General features: G+C 45.0%; 2 protein-coding genes across 6 annotated transcripts in view; one reads left to right on the plus strand and one right to left on the minus strand.

Annotated features, from left to right (window-relative positions):
* Nucleotides 1–4,513, minus strand: part of SLA (Src like adaptor) — a 41,814-nt gene extending 37,301 nt beyond the window's left edge. For 2 of the 3 annotated variants that reach the window (XM_021942670.2, XM_021942672.2), the window contains exon 1: nucleotides 2,619–2,892. The gene's annotated coding sequence lies outside the window, so the exon portion shown is untranslated. Of the gene's footprint in view, nucleotides 1–2,618; nucleotides 2,897–4,418 lie in introns of those variants that run through there. The other variant, XM_021942666.2, reaches the window with a different exon arrangement.
* The window catches only part of TG (thyroglobulin), a 273,445-nt gene that overhangs the window by 207,906 nt on the left and 38,684 nt on the right, over nucleotides 1–26,855 (plus strand). For all 3 annotated transcript variants that reach the window (XM_031669772.1, XM_031669774.1, XM_031669773.1), the window contains 2 exons: nucleotides 22,891–23,055; nucleotides 24,056–24,223. In XM_031669772.1, coding sequence (XP_031525632.1) covers nucleotides 22,891–23,055; nucleotides 24,056–24,223 — 333 coding nt within the window. The remainder of the gene's footprint in view (nucleotides 1–22,890; nucleotides 23,056–24,055; nucleotides 24,224–26,855) is intronic.

Below are 26,855 nucleotides of genomic sequence, written 5' to 3' on the forward strand. Positions count from 1 at the left end.
TTGACAGCAAAAGAGAACCACTGAGCCCCCGACCCCTAAAATTGCTGTCTTAGCTAGAGTTACCATAATCAAATTGGCTCCTCCCTTAGCGGTTCTCAGATAGGAGGAAGTGGTTTGAACAGGGTGTACTTATTTCCTTCGGAACTTGTAGGGAGATTGAGAGAGGGCGGAAGTTGATCACGTGGTGTGACCTCAAGGGATATTTTATTGCAGGAAGAGAGGGATAGATGGGAGGATGGATAGACAGATAGATGGGCAGATAAATGTACGAACAGGACCCTTGGCTGCTAACAAGAACCAAATGGTTTGGTCTGAAATATGCTGGAAATTTTGATGGGAATTTTAAGTTTCAGCCTCTCTCAGAGCTGGGAGAAATACATTCTTGATGAATGTCAAATAAAAACTGAAAACCCAGCAGCATCTATTAATTCAGGGCACTGATTTAGGCGCACTAGAATGAATAATTTCTGTCTTTAAGAAGGCTCATTTCCCTTGGAAATACATTGCCAGATTTCACCATTCAGAATGGGGAAGTTTTCTTCCGAAAGTGACTTAGGAAAGTTTTATTCAGAAAGTGACTTTAGTTTGCTGCAATGCAAACCTACCCGTCTGTTTCGTTTATATTAGATGGCGGAACAAGCAGAAATACATATTCAGAAAAATGGAGGAGTGCCGCACTCATTGCTTTAGCAGTTTAATCCATCATATGTAGCACTGCTTGTTAATAGCTTTCTGCCTAGGAAATATAAAATGGATATGATATATTTTAATTGTCTGATTTAGAAATGATAGCAATAGCTCCTATGTAGTACCTATTATCTCCTAGATAGTACATGTAAACTTCTTTCAAACATATAAAGAAACTGGTCTTCTTTTTACAAGGAAAATACTAACACTCAAAGGGGCAAAGTGACTTGCACAGAGTCACAGAGTTCTTTGCTGGCCCCAGAATGTTGACTCAGGTGCGGCTGATTGCAGCACAGTCTTTCTATGTTGCCATCTTGCTGCTCTGATCTAGATTCTAGATCTGTTTAAGGTGAAGGAATCTAATTAGATTTCAATTTGTCTATTCCATAGGTTTTTAACATTCTTATTATATTTTCAGAGCATATTAAGCACTCTTAAATAGAATTCTTCTTCTTCTTTTTTTTTTTTTTTTTTTTTTTTTTTGATAAAGTTTCACTCTTGTTGCCCAGGCTGGAGTGCAGTGGCGCAATCTCAGCTCACTGCAACCTGCAACCTCCACCTCTCGGGTTCCCCGAGTAACTGGGATTACAGGCACCCGCCACCACAGCCAGCTAATTTTTGTATTAAATAGCACTCTTCTAAATGGAGACTATTAGTTGCAACATACTTGCCAGAATTTTGACCTGAGCTTACCTCTCCAGTTTTCAAAGGGCCACAGCCCAGTTTCACAGCTCAGCATCTCATAGCAAACCACAGAATGACAATTTAAAGACAATTTAAAGACCCTCTTCCTAAAGTGAAGAGGGTACCACTTTAAACACAAGCCTCAGCCCTGCATCCGCTTGTTCTCGCTGAGGCTCCCCCAACCCTTTAGAACCCCTCACTTGCCTCTACCTCCCACCAGCTATGGGACTTGGACAAGCACCTAACTTCTCTGAGCCTCATTTTCTCAGTTTTCAAAAGCAAATAACAACCACCATCCTATAGGGTTGTTCTGAGGATTGCAGAAAAATAACTTTTTATGCATTGCTCCTCCCCAGTCACTCAGGATGGTAGATATCACCTCCTGACACCCCTATGCATAGCCGCAAGTGAGGACATTCTGAGGCCAAAGCTCAGGTCACTTCTTTGACACCAGACTCTCTCCATATGTACGCACCTAAAAGAATGTGGAGTGTGCCTTTTTCCTTAGAAAATTCCAGTTGTCCTAAATCTCTTCCAACTCTAACATGCTGTTTCCAGAATTTATATACTCCACATGTTTGCCTTTCCTTTGATTCCTCCTTTCCCCCATACACATCCCAGCTGCTCAGATTGTTATTAATTATCTTTGGCATCTTCTTAAAGAAGATGCATACAATCACACTCCAAGTAGCACTATTGCAATCCCTCAACCCACCTGGCTCCATGCACCTTTAGACATCATGACTCCAGCCTGATAGCATTTACTGAGCACCTGCTGTATGCTGAAAGTGGCCTGGGCACTTAGCATATGTCAATTTCTTCACTTTGCCCTATACCTGGGTGCATTAGGTACCATCAGTGTCACTTTACAGATGAGAAAATGAAGGCCTGGAGAGGTTTAAATGACTCCCTCAAGGTCTCACAGCTAGGAATTCTGATGGCAAATCCCAATTGTCCTTTGTAAGAAGCCTGCTAAGTGCAAGCCTTTTTGGCAGAATGTTTCCTCTGGCAACATCCTGTCCGTGCTCCTCCAGCCCTTCTCTCCACAGAATTATGCATCCAACACCCACTGAGCCACTGCAGTGTGCTGGGCACCAGGTTGGGGGCTGGGCTCCTCTCAAGACATTGCCCCACCTGTGCTCAGGGAGCTCCTCTCTGGCTCCAGAAAGTCGACCCCTGCCAACTGTGTGTTGAAGAGGTCCCGAAGTCTCTCCCCACCCCGTCTCTGCCACATTCCCCCAAAATACCTTCACACACTGTGCATGACTTCTGTGGGAGCTGTCTGCAGAGGGATTGCTGGGCGCAGAGTCACTGCCTCTCCATCTGTCAACTGCTGCTGCTCCGGAATAAACAGGCAGCCGGGCCTCTCGCGAGTGTGGAGAAGCAGCCCATGCTACCCAGAAGAACTGCAGTTGCTAAACTGGCCGCATACTTCCTCTGCTAGGAACGAGGAAGGCACAGGGCTTGCAGAAGGGCAGGTTCCTGTTTTCAGTAACCACTCTGAGTAGGCTTCTCTCTGCGAGGACTGGGAAGATAGACGCATTATTAATTTTTTTACAAAGCACTTGAGAATATGGCCAGCTTAACTCAAGATTCTGGGATTTCAGAAGCTTGGTCTTCTTTCTCTAATTAAAAGGCAAATTGGTGGGGCTGTGAATTTGCTCTTGTGCATCCCTGGAGCTTGCTGGGCCCACAAAGGCTGTGGCTGAGAGCTGCAGCTTCTCTGATTTCGTTTTCCCAATTTTTGCGGCTTCCTTCTGTTAATGCCGAATGGACCCCAGAGCAATGCTTTGAGATTAAAGGAGACTAAAGAGACACAATGACTTGGTGCAATGTGTGGGTCAAGGGAAAAGAATTAGAAAGAACATTATAGGATGGTAGTTGTTTGAATATATAGTGCACAGTTGATAATATTGTCCCAGTCTTAAGTTTCTTGGACATGGTAATAATAGTGTGGTTATGTGGGAGAATGTCTAGTTCTTAGGCGACACATGATGACCAAGAGGATGTCTCGTATCATGACAGCTATAGCTTTCAAAGAGTTTCTTAAAAGAAAAGCTGCATCCCTATATCTATAGCTATCAGGTTGGCACAAAAGTTATTGTGGTTTCTGCCATAGAAGTAATGGCAAAAACCACAATCATTGTTGCACCAACCTAATACATCTACATCTATATATCAAGACACAGAAAGAGAATGAGAGAGACAGAGAGCAAACGGGAAAAAATGTTAATACTTGGTGAGTATAGGTGAAGGGGATATAGGTGTGCATTGTTCTACTCTTGCAACTTTTTGGTGAGTTTGATGCTAAAATACATGAGTCTTTATGTTATATATTACAAAATGTATGTTGTATATGTTATACGTTATGTAAATATTGCGTATAAAATCTCCCTACTTAAAGTGCGTGGGTCTCAAGAGAAACTCAGGTACATGGGGCTTCAGAGCTTATTGACGAAAGAGGTAAAAGTTTCTGCAATGCTGACCCCAAGATAGACTGGGAATTGCTTGCTTGAGCTTGGAATGCCAGGTAACCACACTGGGGTGGCCCTTAGACCCCCTCACAGCCCCTCACACCTCACAGAGTGGACAGAGCATCAGAGACTTGACTGATCTGCCCACAATCACACAGCGAGTCCCAAAGAAGAGCCAGGGCCGGAATCTACGGCTGGTGACCCAGGCCCCAGTCCAGTGAGGCCGACACAGCCACCCTGGGACAGTCATTTGGAAACCTCACTCTGTGTAGTTTGCAAAGATGAATCAAAACCCTCAGAGCTGCTTCTAAATTTAGCAGGCAGGCACTCTGCACTAGAGAGATGGTTCCTTAGACAACTTGTGAAAACACCCGCTCGCGAAGAGCATGCTGGGAAGGTACAAAGGAAATATTGCAAAAGACTGAGTGGGCAGTTTGCTTAACAGGTAAGAGGGGACAGGCAGAAATATGCAGAAGTGGAGATTTTCCCCCAAATTCACACAGAGGAGTAACAGAGCTTTGGACTGATAGTCAGAGGTATGAGTTTTGTGATGACTTTTTAATAGACACTTACCAAGCAAGAATCTAGTACAGATGAGGCTCTGAATTTATTCCCTGTCATTTCTTTTGTAAAACTTTATTGAGCAAGGCATATTCCAGGAACTGGGATTTAGCTGTAAAAAAAGATAATAATAATAAAAAAAAAAAACTGCAAAAGCCCTGCCCTTCCCTGTACTTAACTTAAAGGAGACTACAGAGACATGGCAACTTGGTGCAATGTGTGGGTCACGGGAAGAGAACTAGAAAGAATGTTATGGGGTGGCAGTTATTTGAATATATACTACACAGCAGATTCTACTACTTCACATAGGAGGAGTCCTATGGGAAAGATGGAACATGTGACTATCAATTATGGTGACCCACTGAGGAAACTCAGTGGGTTGATGGGACCAAGGGGCCCAGATGTGCTACTTTGCACAGGTGGCCAGTTGTGGGGGGATGGGCTCTCTCTGGAGATATCATTAGGCTGAGAACTGTAGGAGGAAAGCAAGCCAGCTCTGGGACAAGCCAGGGCATGACAGGTGTGCGCACAAGGGACTGCTGGTTTCACACAAGCTTTAAAAGTTTTGGGGAAAGACAATCAGCCCTAAAGATGTTCAAGTCAGAAGTAGAGGCAGACAAGAGAGAGGCCCATAGAGTGGGTTCCTGTTCAACGGGTCCTGTTCACAGGAGAAGCTGCAAAAGAAGGAAAAGGCAGGATGCAGAACCCTGGAGGTCAGGGCTGCAGGCTCTTCTGTTTTTCCAGTGGGTCATTGGGTGACCGGGGGGCTGCTGCTAACTTCCCCTGGCCCCCAGCCCCAGGGTATTTATGACCTCCCTTTGGCCTCCTGGGGTAACTGAGGAAACTCGGTAGGTTTGAGAAAGTGTTCCTCCTACTGGACGCTGTGCTATCCCAAAGCCTGGGCTGTGCCAGAGCAGGGGAATGGAATGCAGGTGTCGGCCCTGGGCCCAACCAGAGAGGGCAGGGCTGAAACCCGATGCCATGCTAGACAGGTTAATCTGACCTTAGTCCTCTGTTTTCAGTAACCCCAAGGGGGTTCTCAGCCTCAGCACTTTGGACATTTTGAATCAGAGCATTCTCTGGTGTGTGTGTGTGTGTGTGTGTGTGTGTGTGTGTGTGTGTGTGTGGTGGAGTTGCAGGGCTGGCCTGTGCGTTGGAGGATATGCCACAGCATCTCTGGACTTGACCCACTAGACACCAGGAGCACCCCGCACCCCTCCAAGTCGCGACAACCAAAAATGTTCCAGAAATTGTCAAATGTGCCCTAGGGAGCAAAAATTACTCCCAGTTGAGAACCACTGGATCATACCCATCCCAAAATAAGACACGTGTGAAGGTTGTTCTTTCTTGGGTTGTAAAGTGCTACCCTGAGGCCAGTTGGTTTTCCTGCTTTTGTGTGGACTCAGCTTTGCAGCACGTCTGCCTGTGCTCCCTGGTACACATCTCAGAAGCCTGCTGTATAGCAAGGCTCCTTTGGGTGGCTGTGTCACCCATCCTTCCTCTCCGCCATCATGCACTTAACCCAAGAAGAGGAAATGGTTTGTGGTCTGTTCAGGAGTCCCAGGGAATTAGGGCTTGGAAGCTACAGTCTGGGCAGCCTGTGAGCTGCATCTTAAAGGAGAAGCAGTTTGCTGTCAAGAACTGGGGTGGAAGCATGTGAGCCACGAACTGCCTAAGGAAAACAGAGGAAGAGCAGGAGGTGGACTTCTCACCGCAGAGGCCCAGTCAAGGAGGATTGTATTGTGAGTTCGCTTCCATGTCTTCCCTGCTCCTCCACCACCCTGACCATTCCTCTCCCAGCCATTTTCCACACTGTTCCTCAGTGTTTCACACACCTTTTTTCTTCTAATCTATGAAGAAGTCTTGATTCCAAGAATATTGTCATTTATTCAAGCATGCTTTTCATACTCCATACATTCATTCAGTTATTCATTCAACAAACGTTTGTTAGCATTCACTGTGTGCCAGACGCTATGCATGTAACTGGAACATGTGCCAGGCAAGACTAGGCCCTACCCTCAAGGAGCTCAAAGTCAAAAACTCTTTATCCCTGTTTTCCAAGCCCAGCACAAAACAGTGTTCATTACGTATTTGCTGAATTACTTAATTTTGCCAACATCTATTGTAAATTTTGTGTATGTATAACCTATATTCAGAGGACAGATAAGGAGAGAATTCTCAGTTTGTGTATGATGAACGTGTCTCCATCCCTCCCTGCCCTCGGGGAGTTTCTGATCTAGCAGAGGAGACAGACACACAGATCAAAACCCCAGGGTATAAAGAAAGACGTCGGTAGGGAGGGGGCCAGGAGAGGAGACCAGGAAACCTCTAGGGCTCCTGGTTTCACACAGGAACTTCATGGCACTGAGGCATGGCGGGACCACATTAGATGCCATCCCAGCAGCTTGGTCTTCTAGGTCCATGTACTGAGCACAAGAAGCAAAGACAAAAACATGTAGCAGGTGATGCCCCCACCAAGGACGTCAAGTGTAAGCATGGGGTCAGGCCAAGCTCTGCTGCACTGGCCGAATGACACTATCAGGAGGTCAGGCTTTAGGACTCACAGAGACACCCAGTACCATCTGTGTAGGAAGCAGCTGATTTCCAGAGGACTTTGCAAATTAATTAGAATTAGCTATCAGGCTGAGACTAATGGCCATAGGCAAATAACAACAATGCCAGCCATGCATGGATTGAGAATCACTCAGTTAAGTACTAGGCTGTGGTCATCACCTTTATTAAAGTGAAATGTTCCCCTATGTAAAAACTAGCTTTACACGCTTAGCGTTGTCAGGAGCCAGTTGTTATATTTCTCCAACTGGGGGTTGATGGGTTTCCCAAGGGAAGCAATAAAAAGCCACTTCTCCAGCTTCAGGTCTCAGAGGAGTTCCAGGTTCTAGGAGGTGAAGAGCTCCTAAGGCAATTCAGCATCATGCGGCAGACGTGATGTTGAAGCCCCGTGCTGGGTCAGAGTCACAGCTTGATGCAGTATGAGCAGATTTCCATTCCTACGTCATAGCTTGATTTGTTTTCCTCTTTCAACATAAATATTCAAAAGTTTGGAAGAAAGAAAAGGCAGTCTTGGGAACTAGAAAGCTTTCTATCAATGGAGAAAACCAAGTGTAAACTAGAAAAGTTCAATACCACTGATTGAATGCAAGGCATGACACTTGGTGCTATAAAACTGTTAATGGGATTCCCATATCAAACCATATGACCTTCAAGATCGCGTGCAAGATGGAAGTTCTCGAGAGTAAAATTTTGCCCCCTCTATGGCTGGATGAGTGCTGACCCACTCATACAATAATTTATTTAATAACAGGTTTTTGAACCCCTTCTATGTGTTAGGCATTGCTCTGGGTACGGAGTTAGAGAAATAAATGAGTAAAGTCATAGAAGGGAATTGAGGGCATGGGAACAGTAAGAGGAACTGTCCCCTTAGAATGGTGACATTTGAAATGAGTCCAGAGTGACTCTGATATGAAAATCAAGAGGAAAAAACAGCAGGCAAAGGACATAACAGATACAAAGGTTTGGGGCTGGAAATTCTTGTGTTCAAGGAGCAGACAGAAAGGAAAGGGAATGAATTTTGGGGAAATGCAACTTGGCTCTTGCTTATATTATGTATTTAGTCTTTCAACTCACTCTATGTATCTAGACATCACCTGAAGAAACTGGTGCTGATAGGGCTTAACTTAGTTGCCTCCAGTCACCCAGCTGATGAGTGACACCACTGGGCCTAGGCTCATGAGCTCTAGAAGTAGGAAATTTGCTGTCACTATTTCACTAGCCTCCCATTGGGTCTTCCCACATCCCACCTCTTCCCGCCAATGCTCCCTTCCCATCCTCTTTCAGCCCTGTGTCTCCAAATAAGACTCAGGCCCTGCAGTCATCCTCCTCAAGCAGCTGCCCCAAACTCAGGACCATCTTCATCCTTTTCCCACAGGATCCACTTCACCCCTTTCCTGGCATTCAAAGCTCATCAATCTGTTCTCCACCCTCCTTATCAGCCCCATGGCAATGTCAGCACTTAAGGCCTCCATGCCCCACTCACCATAGGAACTCCCCTACCACTGTGCACTGTAGACAAGCCCCTCACCTCTTCCTCATGTGCTTCACCACTGCCCTTCCTCTCCTGTGTGGATGCCTTTCCCCCTGCAAGGGCATGGGGCAGGTCCCTTCAGGCCCAACCCAGAGCTAACCTTGTCCATGCATCTTCCCAGATGCCTCTCAGCCAACAATGATTGCTCCCTCTCAGAAGGCCCCTTGGTGTTTTATCTGTATCATAGGAATGCGACACATTGCATATTGGAGTAATGAGCAAGAGAGGATTTGAGGTACTTAGGAATTGTGTGATCTTGTGGGGCTTTCTGATTCTTTCTCTCAGCCTAGTGATGTTTCTGATACTACTTTATCATGAGAATCCATACATAATAATGTGTACAGCCCACCTGGTCCAGTGCGAGGCACATAGGAGGGGACCACCAGATAGAGGTGCTTTTCTTTCCTTTCAAATTGGAGCCTGAGCTTGGGAAGGCAGGAGTATGTCTAACCATGACCACGTAGCCTAGCACAGAGGTTATCCCCAAAGATGTGATCCATAGCTATCCCTCAATAAAAGAATAAATGAAGGTTGTGCCTTTTGAATTAAAGTACGTACACTGTAAATGGTGACTTTTCACCTCTGGGAAAGACAATAAGCTAACTATGAAAACCATCTGTGGGGAGAGCAGACCCTATTGTTTCTCTAGAGATAAAAGTTTATGTTTCTGGAACATCTCCAAAGTTGGATCAGTGGTCCATCTGGATGAGCTGATTTCTCCAGCTGGAGTGGAGCCTAAATGTATATGTCATCAAAATCTTCGGGAGGTCTTTTGGCACTAACAATATTCTCGGGAAGAAGAAGGAAAAAAAAAAAAAAAGTAGCCGCTTTTTGTCCACCACAGCTGTCTGCTGCAAAGAGCTGCACGGATATGTTGATTCGTTCAAGCTGTTCTCTTCTGTTATTGCTCAACCTAGACCCACATCGGGGGAGACCTTACTGTTCTTAGCCATGCAAGGGTTGATGAAGAGGTCAGCAATGTTCCCAGAGGTTGGGAAGTTCTCTGAGCAGGACCCAATTTCAGTTGGTTGCAACGTTGCTTTCTTTGCTCACTTCCTGTGGCTGCGCTCCTGTGTAAGCCTTCCTGCCTCCGGTGGATTGTCACACAGGCCCCACTCAAGAGAACACTGCTCCAACAGAAACGTAGAGGAGGAAACAGGCATCTCATTTCTAAGCAAAGAGGAATCTAGCCAGGAATGTTGAAATGTATTTTATCTTCCCTTGGTGCCAATTTAGAGTCTATCTTCTGTAAAGGGCACAGAGATCCTTGTGAACTCTGTTTAAGGACACAGACAAAAGACAAAGTCTTCCCATGTATATGATGTTTGGTGTAGGGTGTACGGTGTATGGTGTTGGTGGTGTTGGGTGTTGTTAGGCCCCATGAAGGGAATTGTTTCAAGGGTGTCTCATAACACCAACCTTCCCTATATTTTCTATTGGTCTGACTTTCAAAAACTATAAGTTCCAAGAAGGCAGGGAGTATATCTGTTTGGCCAGTTATTGACAGCTAGCTTTGGCACTTTGCATGCCTGAGGCAACCAGCAAAGGACCACTGGAAAGAAGGAGGGAAAGAAGGGAGAGAGGGCAGGAGAGACAGGGAGCAAGTTAAGAAGAAAATCTTTCTCTCCCATAGATTGCAAACTTTCTTAAGGCCTTAATCATTTCTGATTCCCTGCAGCATTGGGCAGATAGGAGGAGCTCACAGATGCCCATGGAATTATCTTGATGATCGACTAGCTTGCTGCAGCAGAGCAGGCTGTGGGCCCTGGGAAAGTAGAAACAGCGGCTGGACATTGAGCGATAAGGCCTTTGCGGCTAGCTTCCCCACATCACCGGAGTCAGGCCTCTTAAACACTCTGCCCTGGCATTTTCGTCTCCTAAACAACAACGCCAAGAAACCTTGCCCAACCACTTCTAAGTGTGCTTGAACAGCACAAAATGAGGGTAGGATCTGTAACAGCATTATTGTGACTTTTATTAAGATTTATTATTAAGGTTTCCTCTACTGTTCTCATTCTATGATGCCTTAATACTTTCATGACATACACTATTTTCTAATGATAAGTTTCTCTCATTGTTATCAAAAGAAAAACAAACTCGAAACTAGCCTTAATGTAATTTAAAACAGTGTCATCCAGTTATAACCGACTGGATGGGTGTGAAATCATATGTCAGCACTGGCTTCGGTGCTCACTGAGCCACAACTAATTACACTTCGTCGCGTAGGGCAGCCATGGAGGGAAAGCAATGAGTAGGCAGGCCTAGTTGCTATAGAAATAGTTCTGGCCAAAACAACATTTCAATCCCAAAAGCCATTTTTAGACTAGAAAATTTTATTTTTGTTTAAGTAGCAATAATAAATAATTATAACCTGTAAAGCATGGTACAGATGTCAGTTATCATTATTTATTATTGCTAATACTTTATGACCTGTAAAGCACTATACAGTTGTCAGTTATCAAGTATTTTTTGAACTTGTTACTTAATTTTCACAAGAACTCTTTGAAATATCAAAGAGTTGAAATATCAAATAGTTTGAAATATCAAATATCAAAGCAGTTTTAACAACTGCTACTACTATTTATTGTAAACTTGAAACATGTAAGCAATTTACATGTTACCAATTCATCTTAACAAATGAATGAGGTAAATATTCTCATCCTTATTTTATATTAGGGGAAACTGAGGCACTGGGACTTTAAATAGTTTTCCTAAGAACACATAGCTGGTTAGAGGGGGTGTTGGACTTGAACCTGGGCTGATGGACCCCATGGCCTACGCTCTTGATGCCACATATCACATACCCACTTTACAGATGAGGAAATGGAGACCCAGAGAGTTAAGCCAATTACTAAGTTGTCAGTGCAACATTCAGTAAGATTTCTTCAACCTGAAAGCCCATGGTCTCTCTATTTTTTCCTGCATCTCTTTAAAATAATAATAATTAGTTTATTTGAAGAGGATTCATAGAGGATAATGTTGGAATTGTGTGATGTGGGTTCCAGAATCTAAGCAGGCTCAGGGACCCATGTGTGCCCTTCTCATCCAGTGCCCTGCTGCCCTGTCCAGATTCTAGTGAAGCCACCACCTCCTCAGATGGTCCGTCTGCACCCAGTGGTTCGCAGTTTTCCCCCGGCTCCTCTATCTCTGCACGGAGCCACCTCAGTCACTCAGCCCAGGCCGTACCTTCTGTGGCGCTGTCCTTTGAGAGGCGACCCTGATCCCTCCCAGGCACCTTCTATGCCATTCCCTCTGCTGTGTTCATGAGGCCATTCCCACCCATCAGCATCTCAGAACTTTCTGCATGCACTGTGTTTTCTAGGGCAGGCATGGTGAGTCCTTTCTGCTGGTCAAGAGCTGGCCCATGGCATTTACTGGAGGAAGGAGGGAGGAAGCAAAGGAAGGAGGGAAGAAACGGAGAGAGAGAGGCAGTCTAGGGGCTACTGGAAGGAAAATAGAAAGAGATTTTGCCTCTGTCTAGGCAGTCCCCACTGCTCTAGCTCTTCTCCTGGGCCCTGAAACAAAGCTGCAATAATAAATGACTAGAAAGAAGCAGTCAGGGTCTTTTACAAGCTATAATGATGAAATTATTTTTAAAAGGAAACATATGCCCATGTGTATGTATGAAGTGCTCATTGACAATGGAAGGGAGGCTCAGGAGCCTGCATTTTAAATTCTCTTTGAAATAAGAGGGCAGCCATTGCCTCGGCTATCACTCATGGTGTCACTTTTAAAGTGTGACACCTTTGCCTGGGAAATCAGAAATTTTCAAGTGCCAAGCATTTAAATGGCTTCTGACAGCCAGAAGGTGACAGAGGCAATTAGACTTCATGTTTGTAACAGATGGAAAAAGGCATTTTGTCAAGTCTGCAAGACCTGTAGGAAAATATGACAGGTGCCGGCTCTGAACTAAAGAGACAAAGCCAAGGCTCAGGTCCTCTCCATTTCCCAGCAGAAGTGCCTGGGAGAGACCCCTTAGAGGGCTCCCCCACAGGGGCCTGGGAAGGCCTCCACACTGTGCCTCCACAGGCAAGGGGGACAGTTCTACAGCTAGACCACATGGACGGCAGTGTCTGTCAAAGATGTCTGTAGAAGGCAGGTTGAGTGCAGATTCTGTTTGGCACATAGAGGGTGGGTAGTGTCGTGGCTTTGGAGACAAATAGCCTGAATCCAATTCCCCAGCAGTGGGTGATTTGGGACAAAGTCATTTACCCTCTCTGAGCCTCACTCTTTAATAAAAGAGGCATAGTCGTGTCTTCCTGCTTCAGAGGTTTAGTGAGCACAAACTGAGAACAGCATGTAAAGTGCTTGGAGCACACCAGCTCCCCGTTACTTTTTGGTACTTTTCTTCTCTTTCCTCCATGTGTAGACACAGCTGGTGGGTGATTTAAGCTTGCAAGTATAAAAATATACCAAGGTACAATCTCTCTGTAGGACAGGTTAGCAGTCCATTGTAAAAAAAAAAAAAAAAAGAAAAGAAAAGGTTTTTGTATTGTAAAATATCTATCTATAGAATGCAAGGCAGAACTCGTGAACCTTGCACTAGGCAAGGGTTTCTTAGATAAGACACCAAACCTCAGACAGCAAAAGAAAAAATAGATACATCGGATTTCATCACAATTTTAAAAATTCTGTGCTGCAAAAGATGCCGCAAAGAAAGTGAAAAGAAAATCCACATAATGGGAGAAAATATTTGCAAATTATGTATCTAATAAGGGACTTGTACCAAGAAAACATAAAGAATACTTACAACTCAATAACGAAAAGACAAATAACTCAATCTGAAAATAAGCAAAGGATCTGAATAGACGTTTCTCCAAAGAAGATGTACAAATGGGCCCATAAGCACAGCAAAAGATTCTTAACACTATCAGTCAGTCATCAGCAAAATGCAAATTAAACCCATAATGAGACATTAACTCACACACAGTAGGATGCCTATAATAATAACAATTTTTAAAAATCAGATGGTGTTGCTGAGGATATGAAGAAGTAAAAGCATTCTTTTATTGCTAGTGGGAATATAAAATAATGCAGCCACTTTGACAAACAGTTTGGCAACTTCTCAGAAGGTTAAACACTGAGTTTTCATGTGACCTAGCAATTCCACCCCTACATGTGCATTCAAGAGACGTGAAAACATGCATCCATATAAGAACTTGTATATGACTGTTCACAACAGCATTATTCATAACTGGCAAAAAGTAGAAACAACCCAAATGTTTACCAGCCAATGAATAATGGTTTCTCTATACAATTAAGTATAATTCAGCAATGAAAATAAATACAGTACTAATACCTGCTATAATACAGGTGAAATAAAAGAAGCCAGACACAGAAGGCTACATATTATATGATTCCATTTATATGAAATGTCCAGAATAGGCAAATCTATAGAGACAGAAAGTAGATTAGTGATGGCCTGGGGCTGGGAGTGAGGGTGGAGAATGAGGAATGACTGCTAATGGGTACAGGATTTCTTTGTGGGATAATGAAAATGTTCTAAAATTAGATGTGGTGATGATTGCACAACTCTGTGACTATAACTAAAAACCATTGAATTAAGTGGGTGAATTCTGTGGTATGTGAATTATATCACAATAACACAATTTCCTAAAGTTAGCTATAGATACCAAGAATCATAGCTTAAAATACTAGGTAAATGTTTATCATACAACAAAAACCTTCTTCTTTAATACAGATGTTCATGTGGCAGCTATTTAATGAGAAACTATTAAAATGCCATGGAAACAACTCATTTAATACATTTTTATTATCTTATTGATGAAAAAAAAACTATACCTTTTGACCCAGTAATGCCTTTGCATAAGGAAATCATCATGGATATATGAATAGATTTAGCTATAAAGATGTACATTGCACTATTGTCTGTAACCTCATAAAGCCTGAAACAACAATAACTATCATTTATTAAATATTTACAGTTTGTAATGCACCATACCGTTACAGAAAACTTTCTCATTTCTTTAGTACAACAATCCAATGGGGAAGCTCTCAATATTGTTATATTCCTTACAGATGAAGAAAGTCTCAAATCAAACATCTGCAAATCAGAACTGGGATTTGTATCCAAGTCTATCATATTCCATGGCCTGCAGGTGCCCCTAACCTGTCTATAACATTCTCCCTAATAACCTAAAATCCTAAATTGAATTAGCATGCTGGCATTGAAAACAATCTTGTAAATAAATAAGTAATGATACATAATGATGTAGACAATGGATTGTTAGGAGGGAAAGACAGGCTCAAAAACAATATGCTCTCTGTATTTCCTGAATACATGTGTATACACACACACACACACACGGAAGAGACATGCTGGAAGCTAATAGCATGTAACAGTGGTTTTCTTTGATTGCGAGGATTATGTGTAATTTTAATTTTCTCTGTTTTGTTCACCTGTATTTTCTATTTGGGGACTGCTATTTTTGCTTTAAAAATTGCAAAGGGCATTCTGTTTCCTCTTTAAATAAGCTAAGGTCGCACTGATGGATGTAGAGCAGTATATGACCGTCTTTTTCTAGAGTACGAAAACGATTGCATTTGTGCTGATCTGTGAAGAGAGCAAGGCTTATTGCTGGACCTCTTCTCTCAGCCAGAACCACCCCCTTCCTCCCTCAGGGTTTGAGGATTCTCATTTCTTCCCACCTCTTATTGTCCCCGCAAAGGTTTTCTAAATGGACTTGGCCACGTCACTTGTCCACTGACGTGCTTACACGATAAGCTGTAATGAGTGCTTCCGTCTTGACAAGGATCAGTTATATTTTAGTGTGGAATTCATCTTTTAAATGTAATTTAAATTTTTTCTAATTAAAAATTTAACATTAATTCATTGGAGACAAGTTAGAATATTCTGAAAAGTATAAAAAGCCAATAGAACTCCTCCATCATTCACTCACCTTGAATTGTTAGAAGGCTCTGTGGATTGATGAAGTCAGACTATTCAAATAAACCCGGTGGGGCCAGGCAGCAGGAGGTGCCCTGGGACTGGATGTCTCCTCCAGCTGTTGAAACAGCATGGCATCATGGGAAAAAAAAAACCTGGGGCCAGAAAGCCTGGGTCTTAACCTCTTTCACCTGCTACTAGCAGGTTTTTAAACTTCTTAGACACTGTTTCTTGAGTGTACCCCAAATTCTTCTTGAAATGAAGTGGGCCATACACAAAAGAATGATTAAGAAAGTAGTGTTTTCAGTAATATTGGTCCTTCCTACTTCCTAGGATGGTAGTGGGAGTTTAAAGGAGCCAATAGAGGCGAGAGCTCTGTCTTAAGCAGAATGCAGCACAGTTGTACATGTGAATCAAAGCAACTTGGGATAGACTTTCTCTTGTCTCACGAGGACTTTTCAGTCTGCAGATGTGACATGGTGTGTTTTTGAGCCTTATGGCAATCCTGTGATGGAGAAGCTAAACTCCCCTCCTGCTCCTCCTCCTCCTCCTCTTGCTGTCCCAGCCACCCTTGCAAAAACCTTGCCTATGAGTCGCCATCCACCAGCCACTCATGAATGGAATGGAAAATAAGGGTCTGCAATGTGCTTAGTGATTGCTGTTTTCTCGGGTAGGTAGCACAGTTTGGGGGAAACGATGAAATCTTTATAATTCTAGCCATGCTACTGATCAATTCTATGACCTTGGAAAAATTACCTACCCACTCCAGGCCTCAGTCTCTCTATCTGTAAAATAGGGATTATAATATTACACTTAGAGGGTTGTTTTGGAGATCATGAGAGAAAACGTGAATAAATGACATGGCCCTTAGAAGGTGCCTTATAAATGTTTAAGTCTTTTCTGCTTTCCCTTAAGTAAACACACACACATGCACTTTTTATACAAGAAAGAAGGAATAGCATTCACTAGGCCTCCTTCAAATCCTACATTTCAGATTGTCCCCTAGATCATGACTTTACCAACAGGTAGTTTTGATGCCTTTTAGGAAATCAAGAGTGAAACCTTAGCCTGATGTTCAAAGGACATTGACCAAGGGTTAAGCTACCATCTCCCTTTCTCACCCAAATGCCACGGGCTTTCACCAAGTGAAACCAAGAACTTCTGATTCTAAGAAGAAAAGAGAAGTGCAATCTTTTGCCCTAAGACTGGGATTTCAAGATGAAAGTTGTATTAATTATCGGCCTTCTCATGTAAGTTTTGCCAAAACTGAAGTATTACAAATTAGAGTAAAACTCAGGCTTTTAGGGATCAAGAAAAGAAGATGATTTTAGTGTAGAAAACACGCAAGAGAATACAAATATAAACTCAGATGTTACAAAAAAGTCCATCTGTGCTTTAGCTTCCAGAGCGCTCTCCCTAAGCTGTCCTGGCTGCTCAATCGCATGCCGCAATTAAGCTGGCCTACGACACCTTGGTGGCAACTTCCAGGTGTGGGTGAGTTCCCAGGAGAGGTCAGTGCGAGGGCAGAGACATGGCGCTGTGGGTCACACACTACCCCTTTATCCTTAGACCTTACAAGTCACCAATGGACTCCCTGCCTCAGATGCTCACTGCTCCAGTCCATCCCACAGTCAACTGGCTGAGCCACCATCCTGCCATTCATTCCAGTTCTCTTCTGTTCCACATATGGTGTTCCACACTTTGTGCTGGGCTCTGGGGATAGAGGAATAACTACCTCCCAACACCCGCCATCAGAAGCTTACATTCAGGAGGTGTTGATGCTCCATCCTTTACTGAGGGCCTGCTGAGCACTACCAACCATTTTCAGCACTGAGAATGCAAAGACAAAGAATCCAGTGACAGGAAATTCCCAAGCCTTTTCTGTCATACCTCATTTAAAAGATTTTATGGATTCCTCATTGCCCATTGCCTGAAGGATACCTGCTCTGTGTCCCAGGGTTGGTGCCTTCTAAATCACATCTCTTACTTAGTCTGGGATTTAATGACTTCTGAAGTTTACTTCTCACCACACTTCTATGGAAATTCTTCTCTTCATTTAGAAGTCACTGGTCCATCTGCCTGCCATTCATTCATTTCTTCACTCCCTCACTCATACAGTCATTCATTCACTCATGCAATACTTATTTTGAGTTCCAGGCCCTGTCCTGGGGCTGCCGGGTTACTTAGGACCCAGCTCCTATCTATAACTCCTTTGGGTAATCAGCCTCTGACCCCACTGCCATCCCTGCCCACTCCCCCTCAGCATGGTCACCCACCCTGCTTCTCCCATTCCTTTCCTCTCATAGAGATCCACTCAAGTCCTAGTGATTCTCTGCAGCTTCCTCTGGGCCACCCTAGTGCCCAGAAATCCCTCCCTCCCCTGAATCCCCAAAGCACAAGAATTCTTGGCTCACTTCTGCTCATTACTGCACAGAGCTCATCTGGAGGCCACCAGTATGTATGTCCTGCTGGATATAGTACACATTTTTAAAAAGCATCCAACTAACTGGGGCTTGAGACGTATGCTTCTTTGTGACTCACTTTGCCTCGAATAAAATAGAGTCAAAAGAAATACAAGGTTGATAACTCTCAGGTAATACTTGGCAATTGATTTCAATAAGCCAGCATTCAATAAGTCAGCTAGAGATAGTTAAGTTTCTAGAGGCCCAGTGGTCTGGTCAGGGCTTAGAAGTCACACGTCTGTTTTCTCCCAGGAGAAGCAGACAGAAACCCTGGGTTTGGAGTTGGAATACCTGGGTTCAGGTTCTGTGCAACAGAGAATTTCTCCCTGAAAAGACATAGTCCTTCCTACCTGATTTCACTTCATAGTGTTGTGGCAGGAAATAAATCATGAGAGTGGGCAAGAAAGCACCTTGGCCCGTGTGTGGTACCACAGGGAAGCAAGTTTGCCAGCTCCACAGCTGCTTCGTGTGTAGAGGCACCTTCCCCCAAGTCAGACAGTGCAAGGGACTTGCTCCCCATCAGCCTAGGTTGTAATGACGAGTTTCATCAAGTTACATTGCAGGCATTAAATCATGGATAATAACATTCCTAATGATGAGTACAACCAACTTTGAGTGCAAATTACACATCAGGTATTTTGCCTCCATTGTCTCCTTTAATCTGTGCATCAGCTCTGTGAATGCTGATCATAATATCTGCAATTTACAGATTAGGAACTGGAAGCTCAGAAAGACAAAGGAAATTGGCAAAATGGCCATGGGAGGAGCTGGAATTAAAACACCAGTCTGTCTGGAACAAGAGCCATGAGCTTTTTACTTTGCTTTGGCCTCACCCTCTCATGGGGACAGAAAGGAACTGTCCACCACAAGCATGAGATGGCACACTGGTTAGAACATGGAGCTCTGGCACCTGCAGCCTGGGCTCAAATCCTGGCTCTGTCACCCCCAGCTCTGAGACTCTGGGGAAGTGGCTTCAACTCTACCCTGGAGCCTCCTCTAAAGTTGAAATAATACTGTTGTTACCCAACTCCTGGGATTGCTCTGAGAGGTAGGTGAGCTTCTACACGTACAACCCGCATTCAATGCCAGGCACACAGGAAGTGCTACTTGAATGTTTATCCTCGTCTTCATTGCTGTGTCTGTGCTGGGCACTGCTGAAAGAACTTTGTAGGAATTAACTCCTCGATTCCACGCCATGCCTGATGGATAAGGAGCTCACTGAGCACCTGCTTACTGGGCTTCCCATCCTTCCCGTCTCCCCGTGAGGTAGACACCGCTGTAGATAAGGATTCACATTCCAGGGAGGGGCTGAGAAGTGCGAGAGGTGCCAGGAGGAAGGCAGAGTCCATCCAGAGGACCCTCTGATGCACAGATGCCCCAGGGCAGAGCTGCCAGAGCTCCTGCTTGTCCGGGGAGCTGCCCACCCCGCTCCTTGTTGCTTTGCTTATTGGAGCTGCTCTGGGGAGGCTGCCTGAGGGAGTCCTCCCAAAAAATGCCACAGGGTCCATTTCAACAAGGGCAACTTTCAACATTTCAACAAGGGCAGCTTTGTGTGTGTGTGTGTGTGTATGTGTCTGAGTGTGTGAGTCTATCTGTAGGTGTCTGGGTGTGTCTGTGTACCTTTGAGTATGTGTCTGTGTGTCCGTGACTGTGTGTGTTTGTGTCTTTCTGCGCTTACGTGAGTGTGTGTCTATGTGTGTGGGTATCTATTTCTTTCTGTAGCTGGATGTTTCTGTGACTGTGTGTGTTTCTAAGTGTGGGTCTCCCTGTGTCTGTGAGTGTATGCCTGTGTTTTTTATGTGACCACGAGTATCTGTGTGTGTAACTGCATAGCTCTGTGTGTGTCCCTATCTATGACTGTGTGTCTCCATCTGTGGCCATGTCTGTGCGTGTGTGTGTTTCCGTCTGTGGCCGTGTGTCTGTGCGTGTAAGCGTATGTCTCCATCGGTATCTGTGTGTGTCCTTAACCCACTTAGACAAACTCCAGGTCCCCTGGTGCTGCTTTAAAACAAAGCAAGGCTCCTGTGTTATGTGATCTCCAGCCAGTGGCTCACTCTGATCTCCAGGATTTTTAAAAGAGAGAGAATTCTAACTCCCAGGATCCTCTGAGAAGCAGTAGCATAAACTCCTTGATTGCGTGAGTGTGTCTCCACCTGTGGCTGTGTGTGGATATGTGTGCTTGGTCAGGGGCAGGTCCTGGCTCCAAAGCGACTACAGTGACTAACTGAGGTCAAGGCACCTCACCATGGTCGGAGGCCCCAGGAACAAAAAGCAGCGGTCAGCAATTGTGGTTTTGACCTGAACTATTTTTAAAGTTAAAAAAACAACAACCAGCGGAAACTCCTCGCCATTGAATAGCTAGGTCAGATTTAGATAAAGCCAGAGCCCAGGGCTACGGACCTACAGGCATGCCTGGGCGGACTGAGAAGACTGATCCCTTTACATCCTGTGGGGTCCCATGAATGTCACTGCACTAACCACAGTGCAGCCACAGCTCCCGCTGTGCAGAGGACACGCTCCTTCACCTACCTGGCCTCATGCATCTTTGCAGCAACCCTGTAAAGTACGGTTGATTGTTCTCATCACTGATGGTCACTTGCCCAAGCCCACTTCACCAGGGAGTGACACAGCTGGGGTTCAAACCGAGCCCTTCTGGCCCGATCCCATGCTCTCTGCACACCTCTGCATAGCAACTCCCCTCCTGCCCCTGAGTGCTTTGTCTTAATCAAGTGCTTTCAAATGAAGGCCGAGTCAACCGTTGGCTTGCTTACACACCAATTTTCCATGGTGAAAAAGGTTTCCTTCCGAAAGATCAATTTAAACAACATACTTTCAGAGAAAGAAAAGTTCTCCAAGCCATCTTGCAATATCAGTGTGACCCATGCCTTTATGCCTTTAACCACTTCCTCACCATGTCAGGATCCCTGGCTTTTTATAGCCAAAGAAAATACTGAAAACGTCAAAGGGGGCCCCATCCTGACATTCACATCTCCTCTCTGCCTGCCTGTGGGCCCTTCTGCAGTTTGCTCTTCAGAACACAGAGTTTTGAGCTTGAATATTTTGAGTGTGTGTGTGTGTGTGTGTGTTTTCTTTCTTTCTTTCTTTTTTTTTAATTTAAAGTACACCCAGTGGTTCTCAGAAAAGCTGCCCTGCTCATTGTTGGAAAAATAAACCTGAGGGCACAAGAACTCAACAATAGGCTAAATCATATTGACCCTTGTTCCTTGAGTCATTGAATTCCAGGCCTTGGCCTGGCTGAGTAGTTTACTTTTATTGCTGCTGCTTATCAGAGCATCCTGGGAGTTAGGCTTCTCTCTCTTGTAAAAACGCTGGAGAGCAGAGTGAGCCACTGGCTGGAGAGCACGTAGCACATGAGCCTTGCTTTGTTTTAAAGCAGGACCAGGAGACTCTGAGTTTGTCTAAGCGGTTAAGGACAGAAAACCACATATATCTCCCAGCCCTTTCTGGAGTCGATGGACCTAGTTGCCAGGCCTGTTCTGAGAAGCCCAGAGCCATTACAAAAGTTCCTCTGACACCAGGTCTCACAGTGGCCATGTCCAGGATCCCCCAGTTCCACGCACTTGTGTTTTTCCTTGCCGCTGGCTGAGATTCTGACTGTCCGGCCTTGCCTCTGACCCTAGCCGCATGCCCCTTCTTGAGCTTGACAATAAACAGAGATCATCGTAACAACAGTGCCACCACCTTTCGTCAGGAACCTACCAGGTGTATGAAAGGGCCACTTCACAGTGGCTGTTTGGCCACTGGGGTCAGATCCCAGCCCTGCCTCCTACATAATTGTTAAATGGGACAGTAAGAGCAACCGACTTACACAATTGCTGTGAGGATCCGACGAGTTGAAATAGGGAACCTCTTGAGTGAGAGTGAGTTTGTCGAAGCCCTCAATCCACAGTGGTTGCTATTATTTCCATCAGTGGCAGTAGCAGGGGTAAGAGCAGTGGCACTGGTATGGCCACCACTGCCTCCCCTGGTTATCCATGTCTCTTCAGTGGGCAGCCAGTGTCTGAGCTACGGGGTGCCCCATGGAGGATGTGCCCTGGAACTGCACACTGGTCAGGACCCCACTCAGCTCGTTTGTTCCTCCCAGGGCAGATGACCCAATTCTACCAGTAGTCCAGGCAGAGATGAACTTCCTGGAACCCAGCTCCTACCACTTACATTATTAGAAAGAAGAAACCTGTCTTTTTTTTTTTTTCTTTTTTTGACAGAGTCTCGCTCTGTCACCCAGACTGGAGTGCAGTGGCGCCATCTCGGTTCATTGCAAGCTCCGCCTCCTGAGTTCACACCATTGTCCTACTTCAGCCTCCCAAGTAGCTGGGACTACAGGTGCCTGCCACCAGGCCCAACTGATTTTTTTGTATTTTTAGTAGAGATGGGGTTTCACCGTGTTAGCCAGGATGATCTCGATCTCCTGACCTCATGATCCGCCCACCTTGTCCTCCCAAAGTGAGAAACCTGTCATTTTAGCAGAGAGTACCCTGACTTTGATGAAGCAGTTTACCCTTACAAAGACTGTGTTTTCATCGCCTCCTAGGTGGGCTTCCATTTTAAAGTCCAGCTCTATCTTAATGGAGTCAGGAAAGCTTGCTAGTTAACGAGCCCCCAGGAGGGGCTGGTGGGAGATGGTTCTATCTTTGCAGAGTTCTCTTCCCAGAGGATTTTGCTGATCTCCAGTCCTCTTAAAGAACCATCAACCCTTTGCCTCTTTATACAAAATCATCTGCACAGCCAAGACTGAAGGTTCCCTTGAGCAGCACCCTCACTTCACAGGCTAGGAAACTGAGGCCTAGAGAGACACCTGTTCAATATCACACCGCATGCTGACATGCCGTTGACCAATCCTGACCTCCCCGCTGTGTGCATCCCCAGAATGGGTCCTGGGACCCCCAAGCTTGGAGGAAGGATGCAGAACCCTGATGTGGCACTGAGGGCTCCAGGTGAGCAGGGACAGGAGATGATCTGGACCATCAGCCCTGAGCCTGCTTTCTCTTCCAGGGAGGCTCCGCACTCTCCCCAGCCGCCATCATCAGCCATGAGAGGGCTCAGCAGCAGGCAGTTGCTTTGGCAAAGGAGGTCAGCTGCCCTGTGTCATCCAGCCAAGAAGTGGTGTCCTGCCTCCGCCAAAAGCCTGCCAATATCCTCAATGACGCCCAGACCAAGGTGAGCACTCAAGTGCAAATTGGGAAGGGACATTCTCTGGTCCTTTACAAATAGAAAATGAAGACCTAGAAAGGAAGTGTGACCCACCCCAGCCATACCACACATGAGGCTGATGACCAGCTGGAGCTGGAACTCACATTCCCTAACCCCCAGAGCCGTGCATGCGCCACAGCCTGCAACAGTCTAACCATGGTTACTGAGGGTAGACAGATACCTCTGCAATTTGTCTTTCTTATTTATAACCTGGGAACAGTTATACAGACCTTATAGAGTAGGAGGAGAGAATGAAGTAACACATGTGAAGGGTTTGGCCTCATGCCAGGACCATGGTGGGCAGGCGACCAAACCCTTGACAGGTCACAGCTACATGTATTGAGCATTGCAGACATGGCTTCACAGATGGCAGTGTATTTGAGTCACTTCATACCCTTATATGGGATAGCTGTGTGTTCCCTTTCTAGCATGCAAAGTTCTTGCTTGCAGACCAAATCTCTGGCTGGCCCTCACATTAATGAAGGGGACACTAGCAGGAATAATTGTTGTCATTGCAATTGATGGTCTGATCATCTTAGCAATGAGTCTGGACTCACAGAATTGGAGCAGGTCTTATCCTCAGCTCCCCTCAGTGTAGGCTAATTTGATCGTAACTGGAGCTGGTGAATTTCACCTGTCAGAGTCACTGCCTCCTCTTCAACCACTGTCTCCTCCTGACTTCCTCACCCACCTACAGGCTCAGGCTTTCCCATCCCTAGCTGGGGACCTGCTGTCACCTCTGGGATGCTCCCCTGGAGACCATCATTGCTGAGAGTGAGATTCATTCACCTTCCAGCCCCTGACTTTGTCACATGGTGTCCTGCCTGCCAGTTGTCCTGGTCATTTTCTCCCAGTAGAGTCCCAGATGTATAACCAGCATTGGCATTCAGTATGGTTAAGACCTCTTTATGCAAAGCAATGCAACTGATTATTCCAGGACAACTGATTATTGTTGTATCCAATGTAGCTCCTGGCCGTGAGTGGCCCTTTCCACTACTGGGGTCCTGTGATCGATGGCCAGTTCCTCCGTGAGCCTCCAGCCAGAGCACTGAAGAGGTCTTTACGGGCAGAGGTCGATCTGCTCATCGGGAGTTCTCAGGACGACGGGCTCATCAACAGAGCAAAGGCTGTGAAGGTAGGCAGGGAGGGAGCCTCGGATGTATCCAGCCAGGCATTTCCTAAGGGCTCTGGACCTCAATGTCTGACTTGATCAAGAGAAATAGATCAATTGCTGAATAACTACTGTGTGCAATGCTTACGTGAGTTTAGGAAGTAGTAATGGGGGGATACAGAAATTAGACACTTGCAGGATAGTGAGCAACACAGGCACATCCACAAATTACAGCTGTGAATAAATCACTGGGGAAAACTGGAGCTGACCCAGAAGCTCTGCAGCTCTGGGCTGCAAGTTAGAATACCCATGTTCTGGGCCATGCCACCCATATTTCATGGAGGATGCTTGTCATCCTGAGAACTGAGAGACAATGAGGCGGGGGCATGAAGGGACTCTTGTTAAATCATCACCCTTTCCCAATCCTGAAAAAGACACTGAAGCACCAGCCTTCCAAGTTAAATTTCTTAGTAAAGAGAGCATGCACCATGCACCTGGCAAACACGCAACTTTGTGCAGCTTGCTGGAGGCACAGCGAAGTGGGAGTGAGCTGTGAGGTCTGCATTCTGCTTGAATGCACAGTTCCTGCTCTCACCAGCAGTCACAGTCACTCACTAGGATGTGGCTAACCCTGGAAGAGACCGAGCACATGCTCCTCTGCCCACCCCACCCTGCCTTGGACAAGCTACTCTTGGCCAAAGCCTTGTAGGTGGTCAAGCCTGAGGAGGGGAAGCCCAGTGTGCATAAAGCACAGAGAGAGGACAACTCTGGGCGTGGGTGGAGTGCACCTTTCCCCGCACATGCACAATGTGGGTCTCTGTTGGCTCTGTTGAATATAAGGTAGTCTAATCGGGATTTTGCTAAATCATGATCGCAACCTAACAGGATCCTGAGTTCCTTTGGATAATCCTATTTCCTTTGGGTAATATATTTCACCTTGGGGACTCTATCCTACAGCAATAAAAGCTCTAGTTTTACATGATATATATACAAGAGTATTTATCGCATTGCATTGTTTATTGATTGATTGTGGCATTGATTTTTGTGGCAAAAAATTGGAAGCAACTCAAGTGTCCATTAATAGGGAAATGGTTGACTAAATTAAGATACAAACAAGCTATTAAATATTATGCAGATGTTAAAAAGAATGAGCTAGATTTATCTCTACTGACTTAAGGGAAGCCTGTGACACATTGTAAAATGACAAAAATATATGTAGAGGAATGTGAAATTAAGATAGCATTCATATTTTTAAAAACCAACCTGTATGTATCTTTATATTTGGAAATGTGTATATTTGTATGTTTTTCTTCATAGAAGGATAATGGAGTGAAAAGATTCACAACATGCAGTTAACATTGCCTACCTCTGGAGAAAGAGTATTATGAATTATTACTATTGCTGTATATATACACACATGCATAATGTTACATATTATATATATTTATGTGTGCATGTGTATGTAGAGAGAGAGAGAAAGAAGCAGGGTTGGTGAGGTTTGCATATGAAGTTGATTTCTGAAGGTTCCTATCTGGAAGGCGGGTGTGGCATGTGAGCAGTGATAGAGTTCTCTCTGAGGGTGTATGTGTGAGTGTGTGTGTGTTCCTAGGGGGTGATGTCAAGTAAAACTTAGTCACCCTCAGCTTTCATCTAGCTAACTCACAGCCAGGGAGAAATACCTTTTATACCTGAACCATTTCGCCATTTTTTCTGCCAAGCACTTATATACAGTATAGCCCTTACCCTGAGGGGCTGAGACTTTATTATTGGACAAGACAACCATTCAGGAATCACTGAAAATGTGCCACTCTCCTCCACTGCCTCAGAGTTTGTAGTCTCTAAGACAGGGATCTTCAAGTTGCTTCTGATCAAGCCCCTCATCAGTTAAGAAATAGTAAGTTTAGTTATTTAAGTATAAATTATATACATGTGTACTCCTGTACTAATACACTGAATTATTAGAAATGCTTTATTGAATCAAAAGAGTGTTAAAGCAAGAGAAAGAAATGGAAGTTCTAATCTTAGTATTCTCTTGCTGCCCCTAAACACTCCCCGTCCTGGAGACAGTACTCTGAGGCATGAGCAGACGGGGATGGAGCTGGCCATTGACCAGAAACTCTTTCCCACTCACCTCCTTATTTGATATCCTCCTACGAGGAATACACAATCTCTGTGCAGAAGACACTGTGTTCTCACAGCTCTGGTTCTTTGGTCCATGCACTGAAAACTTTTCATGGCCATCTTCGACTTTTGAAAGAGAGGAAGAACTACTTTTATATTCCCAGGAACCTTGGGATCAGCATAGAAAGGGCTGATGGACTTAGGGAGGAGGGAGGCCCTGTGGTTAGTTCCCAGACGTCTCCCAACGCAGTGGAAATGCCATCCATCAGGGAGGGTGAGGGGGTGGTCCTTATTGGCAGATCTGGGACAGTGGTGTTCAGAGGGTAGCTCAGGCTCATGTTTTCTGATTATACCCTTTCATTGTGAGAGAGATGACTGGGGGCTCATGGCTGCCTTGGGCTTCCCTGGTTCAAGCAGAGTCCCAGGAGTGTCTGGAAGTTTCCTAATTTTGTCCTGAATTCCTTAACCAGTCCAGCCAGGGACCTGAATCCAGAGGACTGGGATCTCTACTCAAAGATGCATTTGCATTCTTCTC

Source organism: Papio anubis, chromosome 8 (genome assembly GCF_008728515.1).
Source record: "Papio anubis isolate 15944 chromosome 8, Panubis1.0, whole genome shotgun sequence".
Lineage (NCBI taxonomy): Eukaryota > Metazoa > Chordata > Mammalia > Primates > Cercopithecidae > Papio > Papio anubis.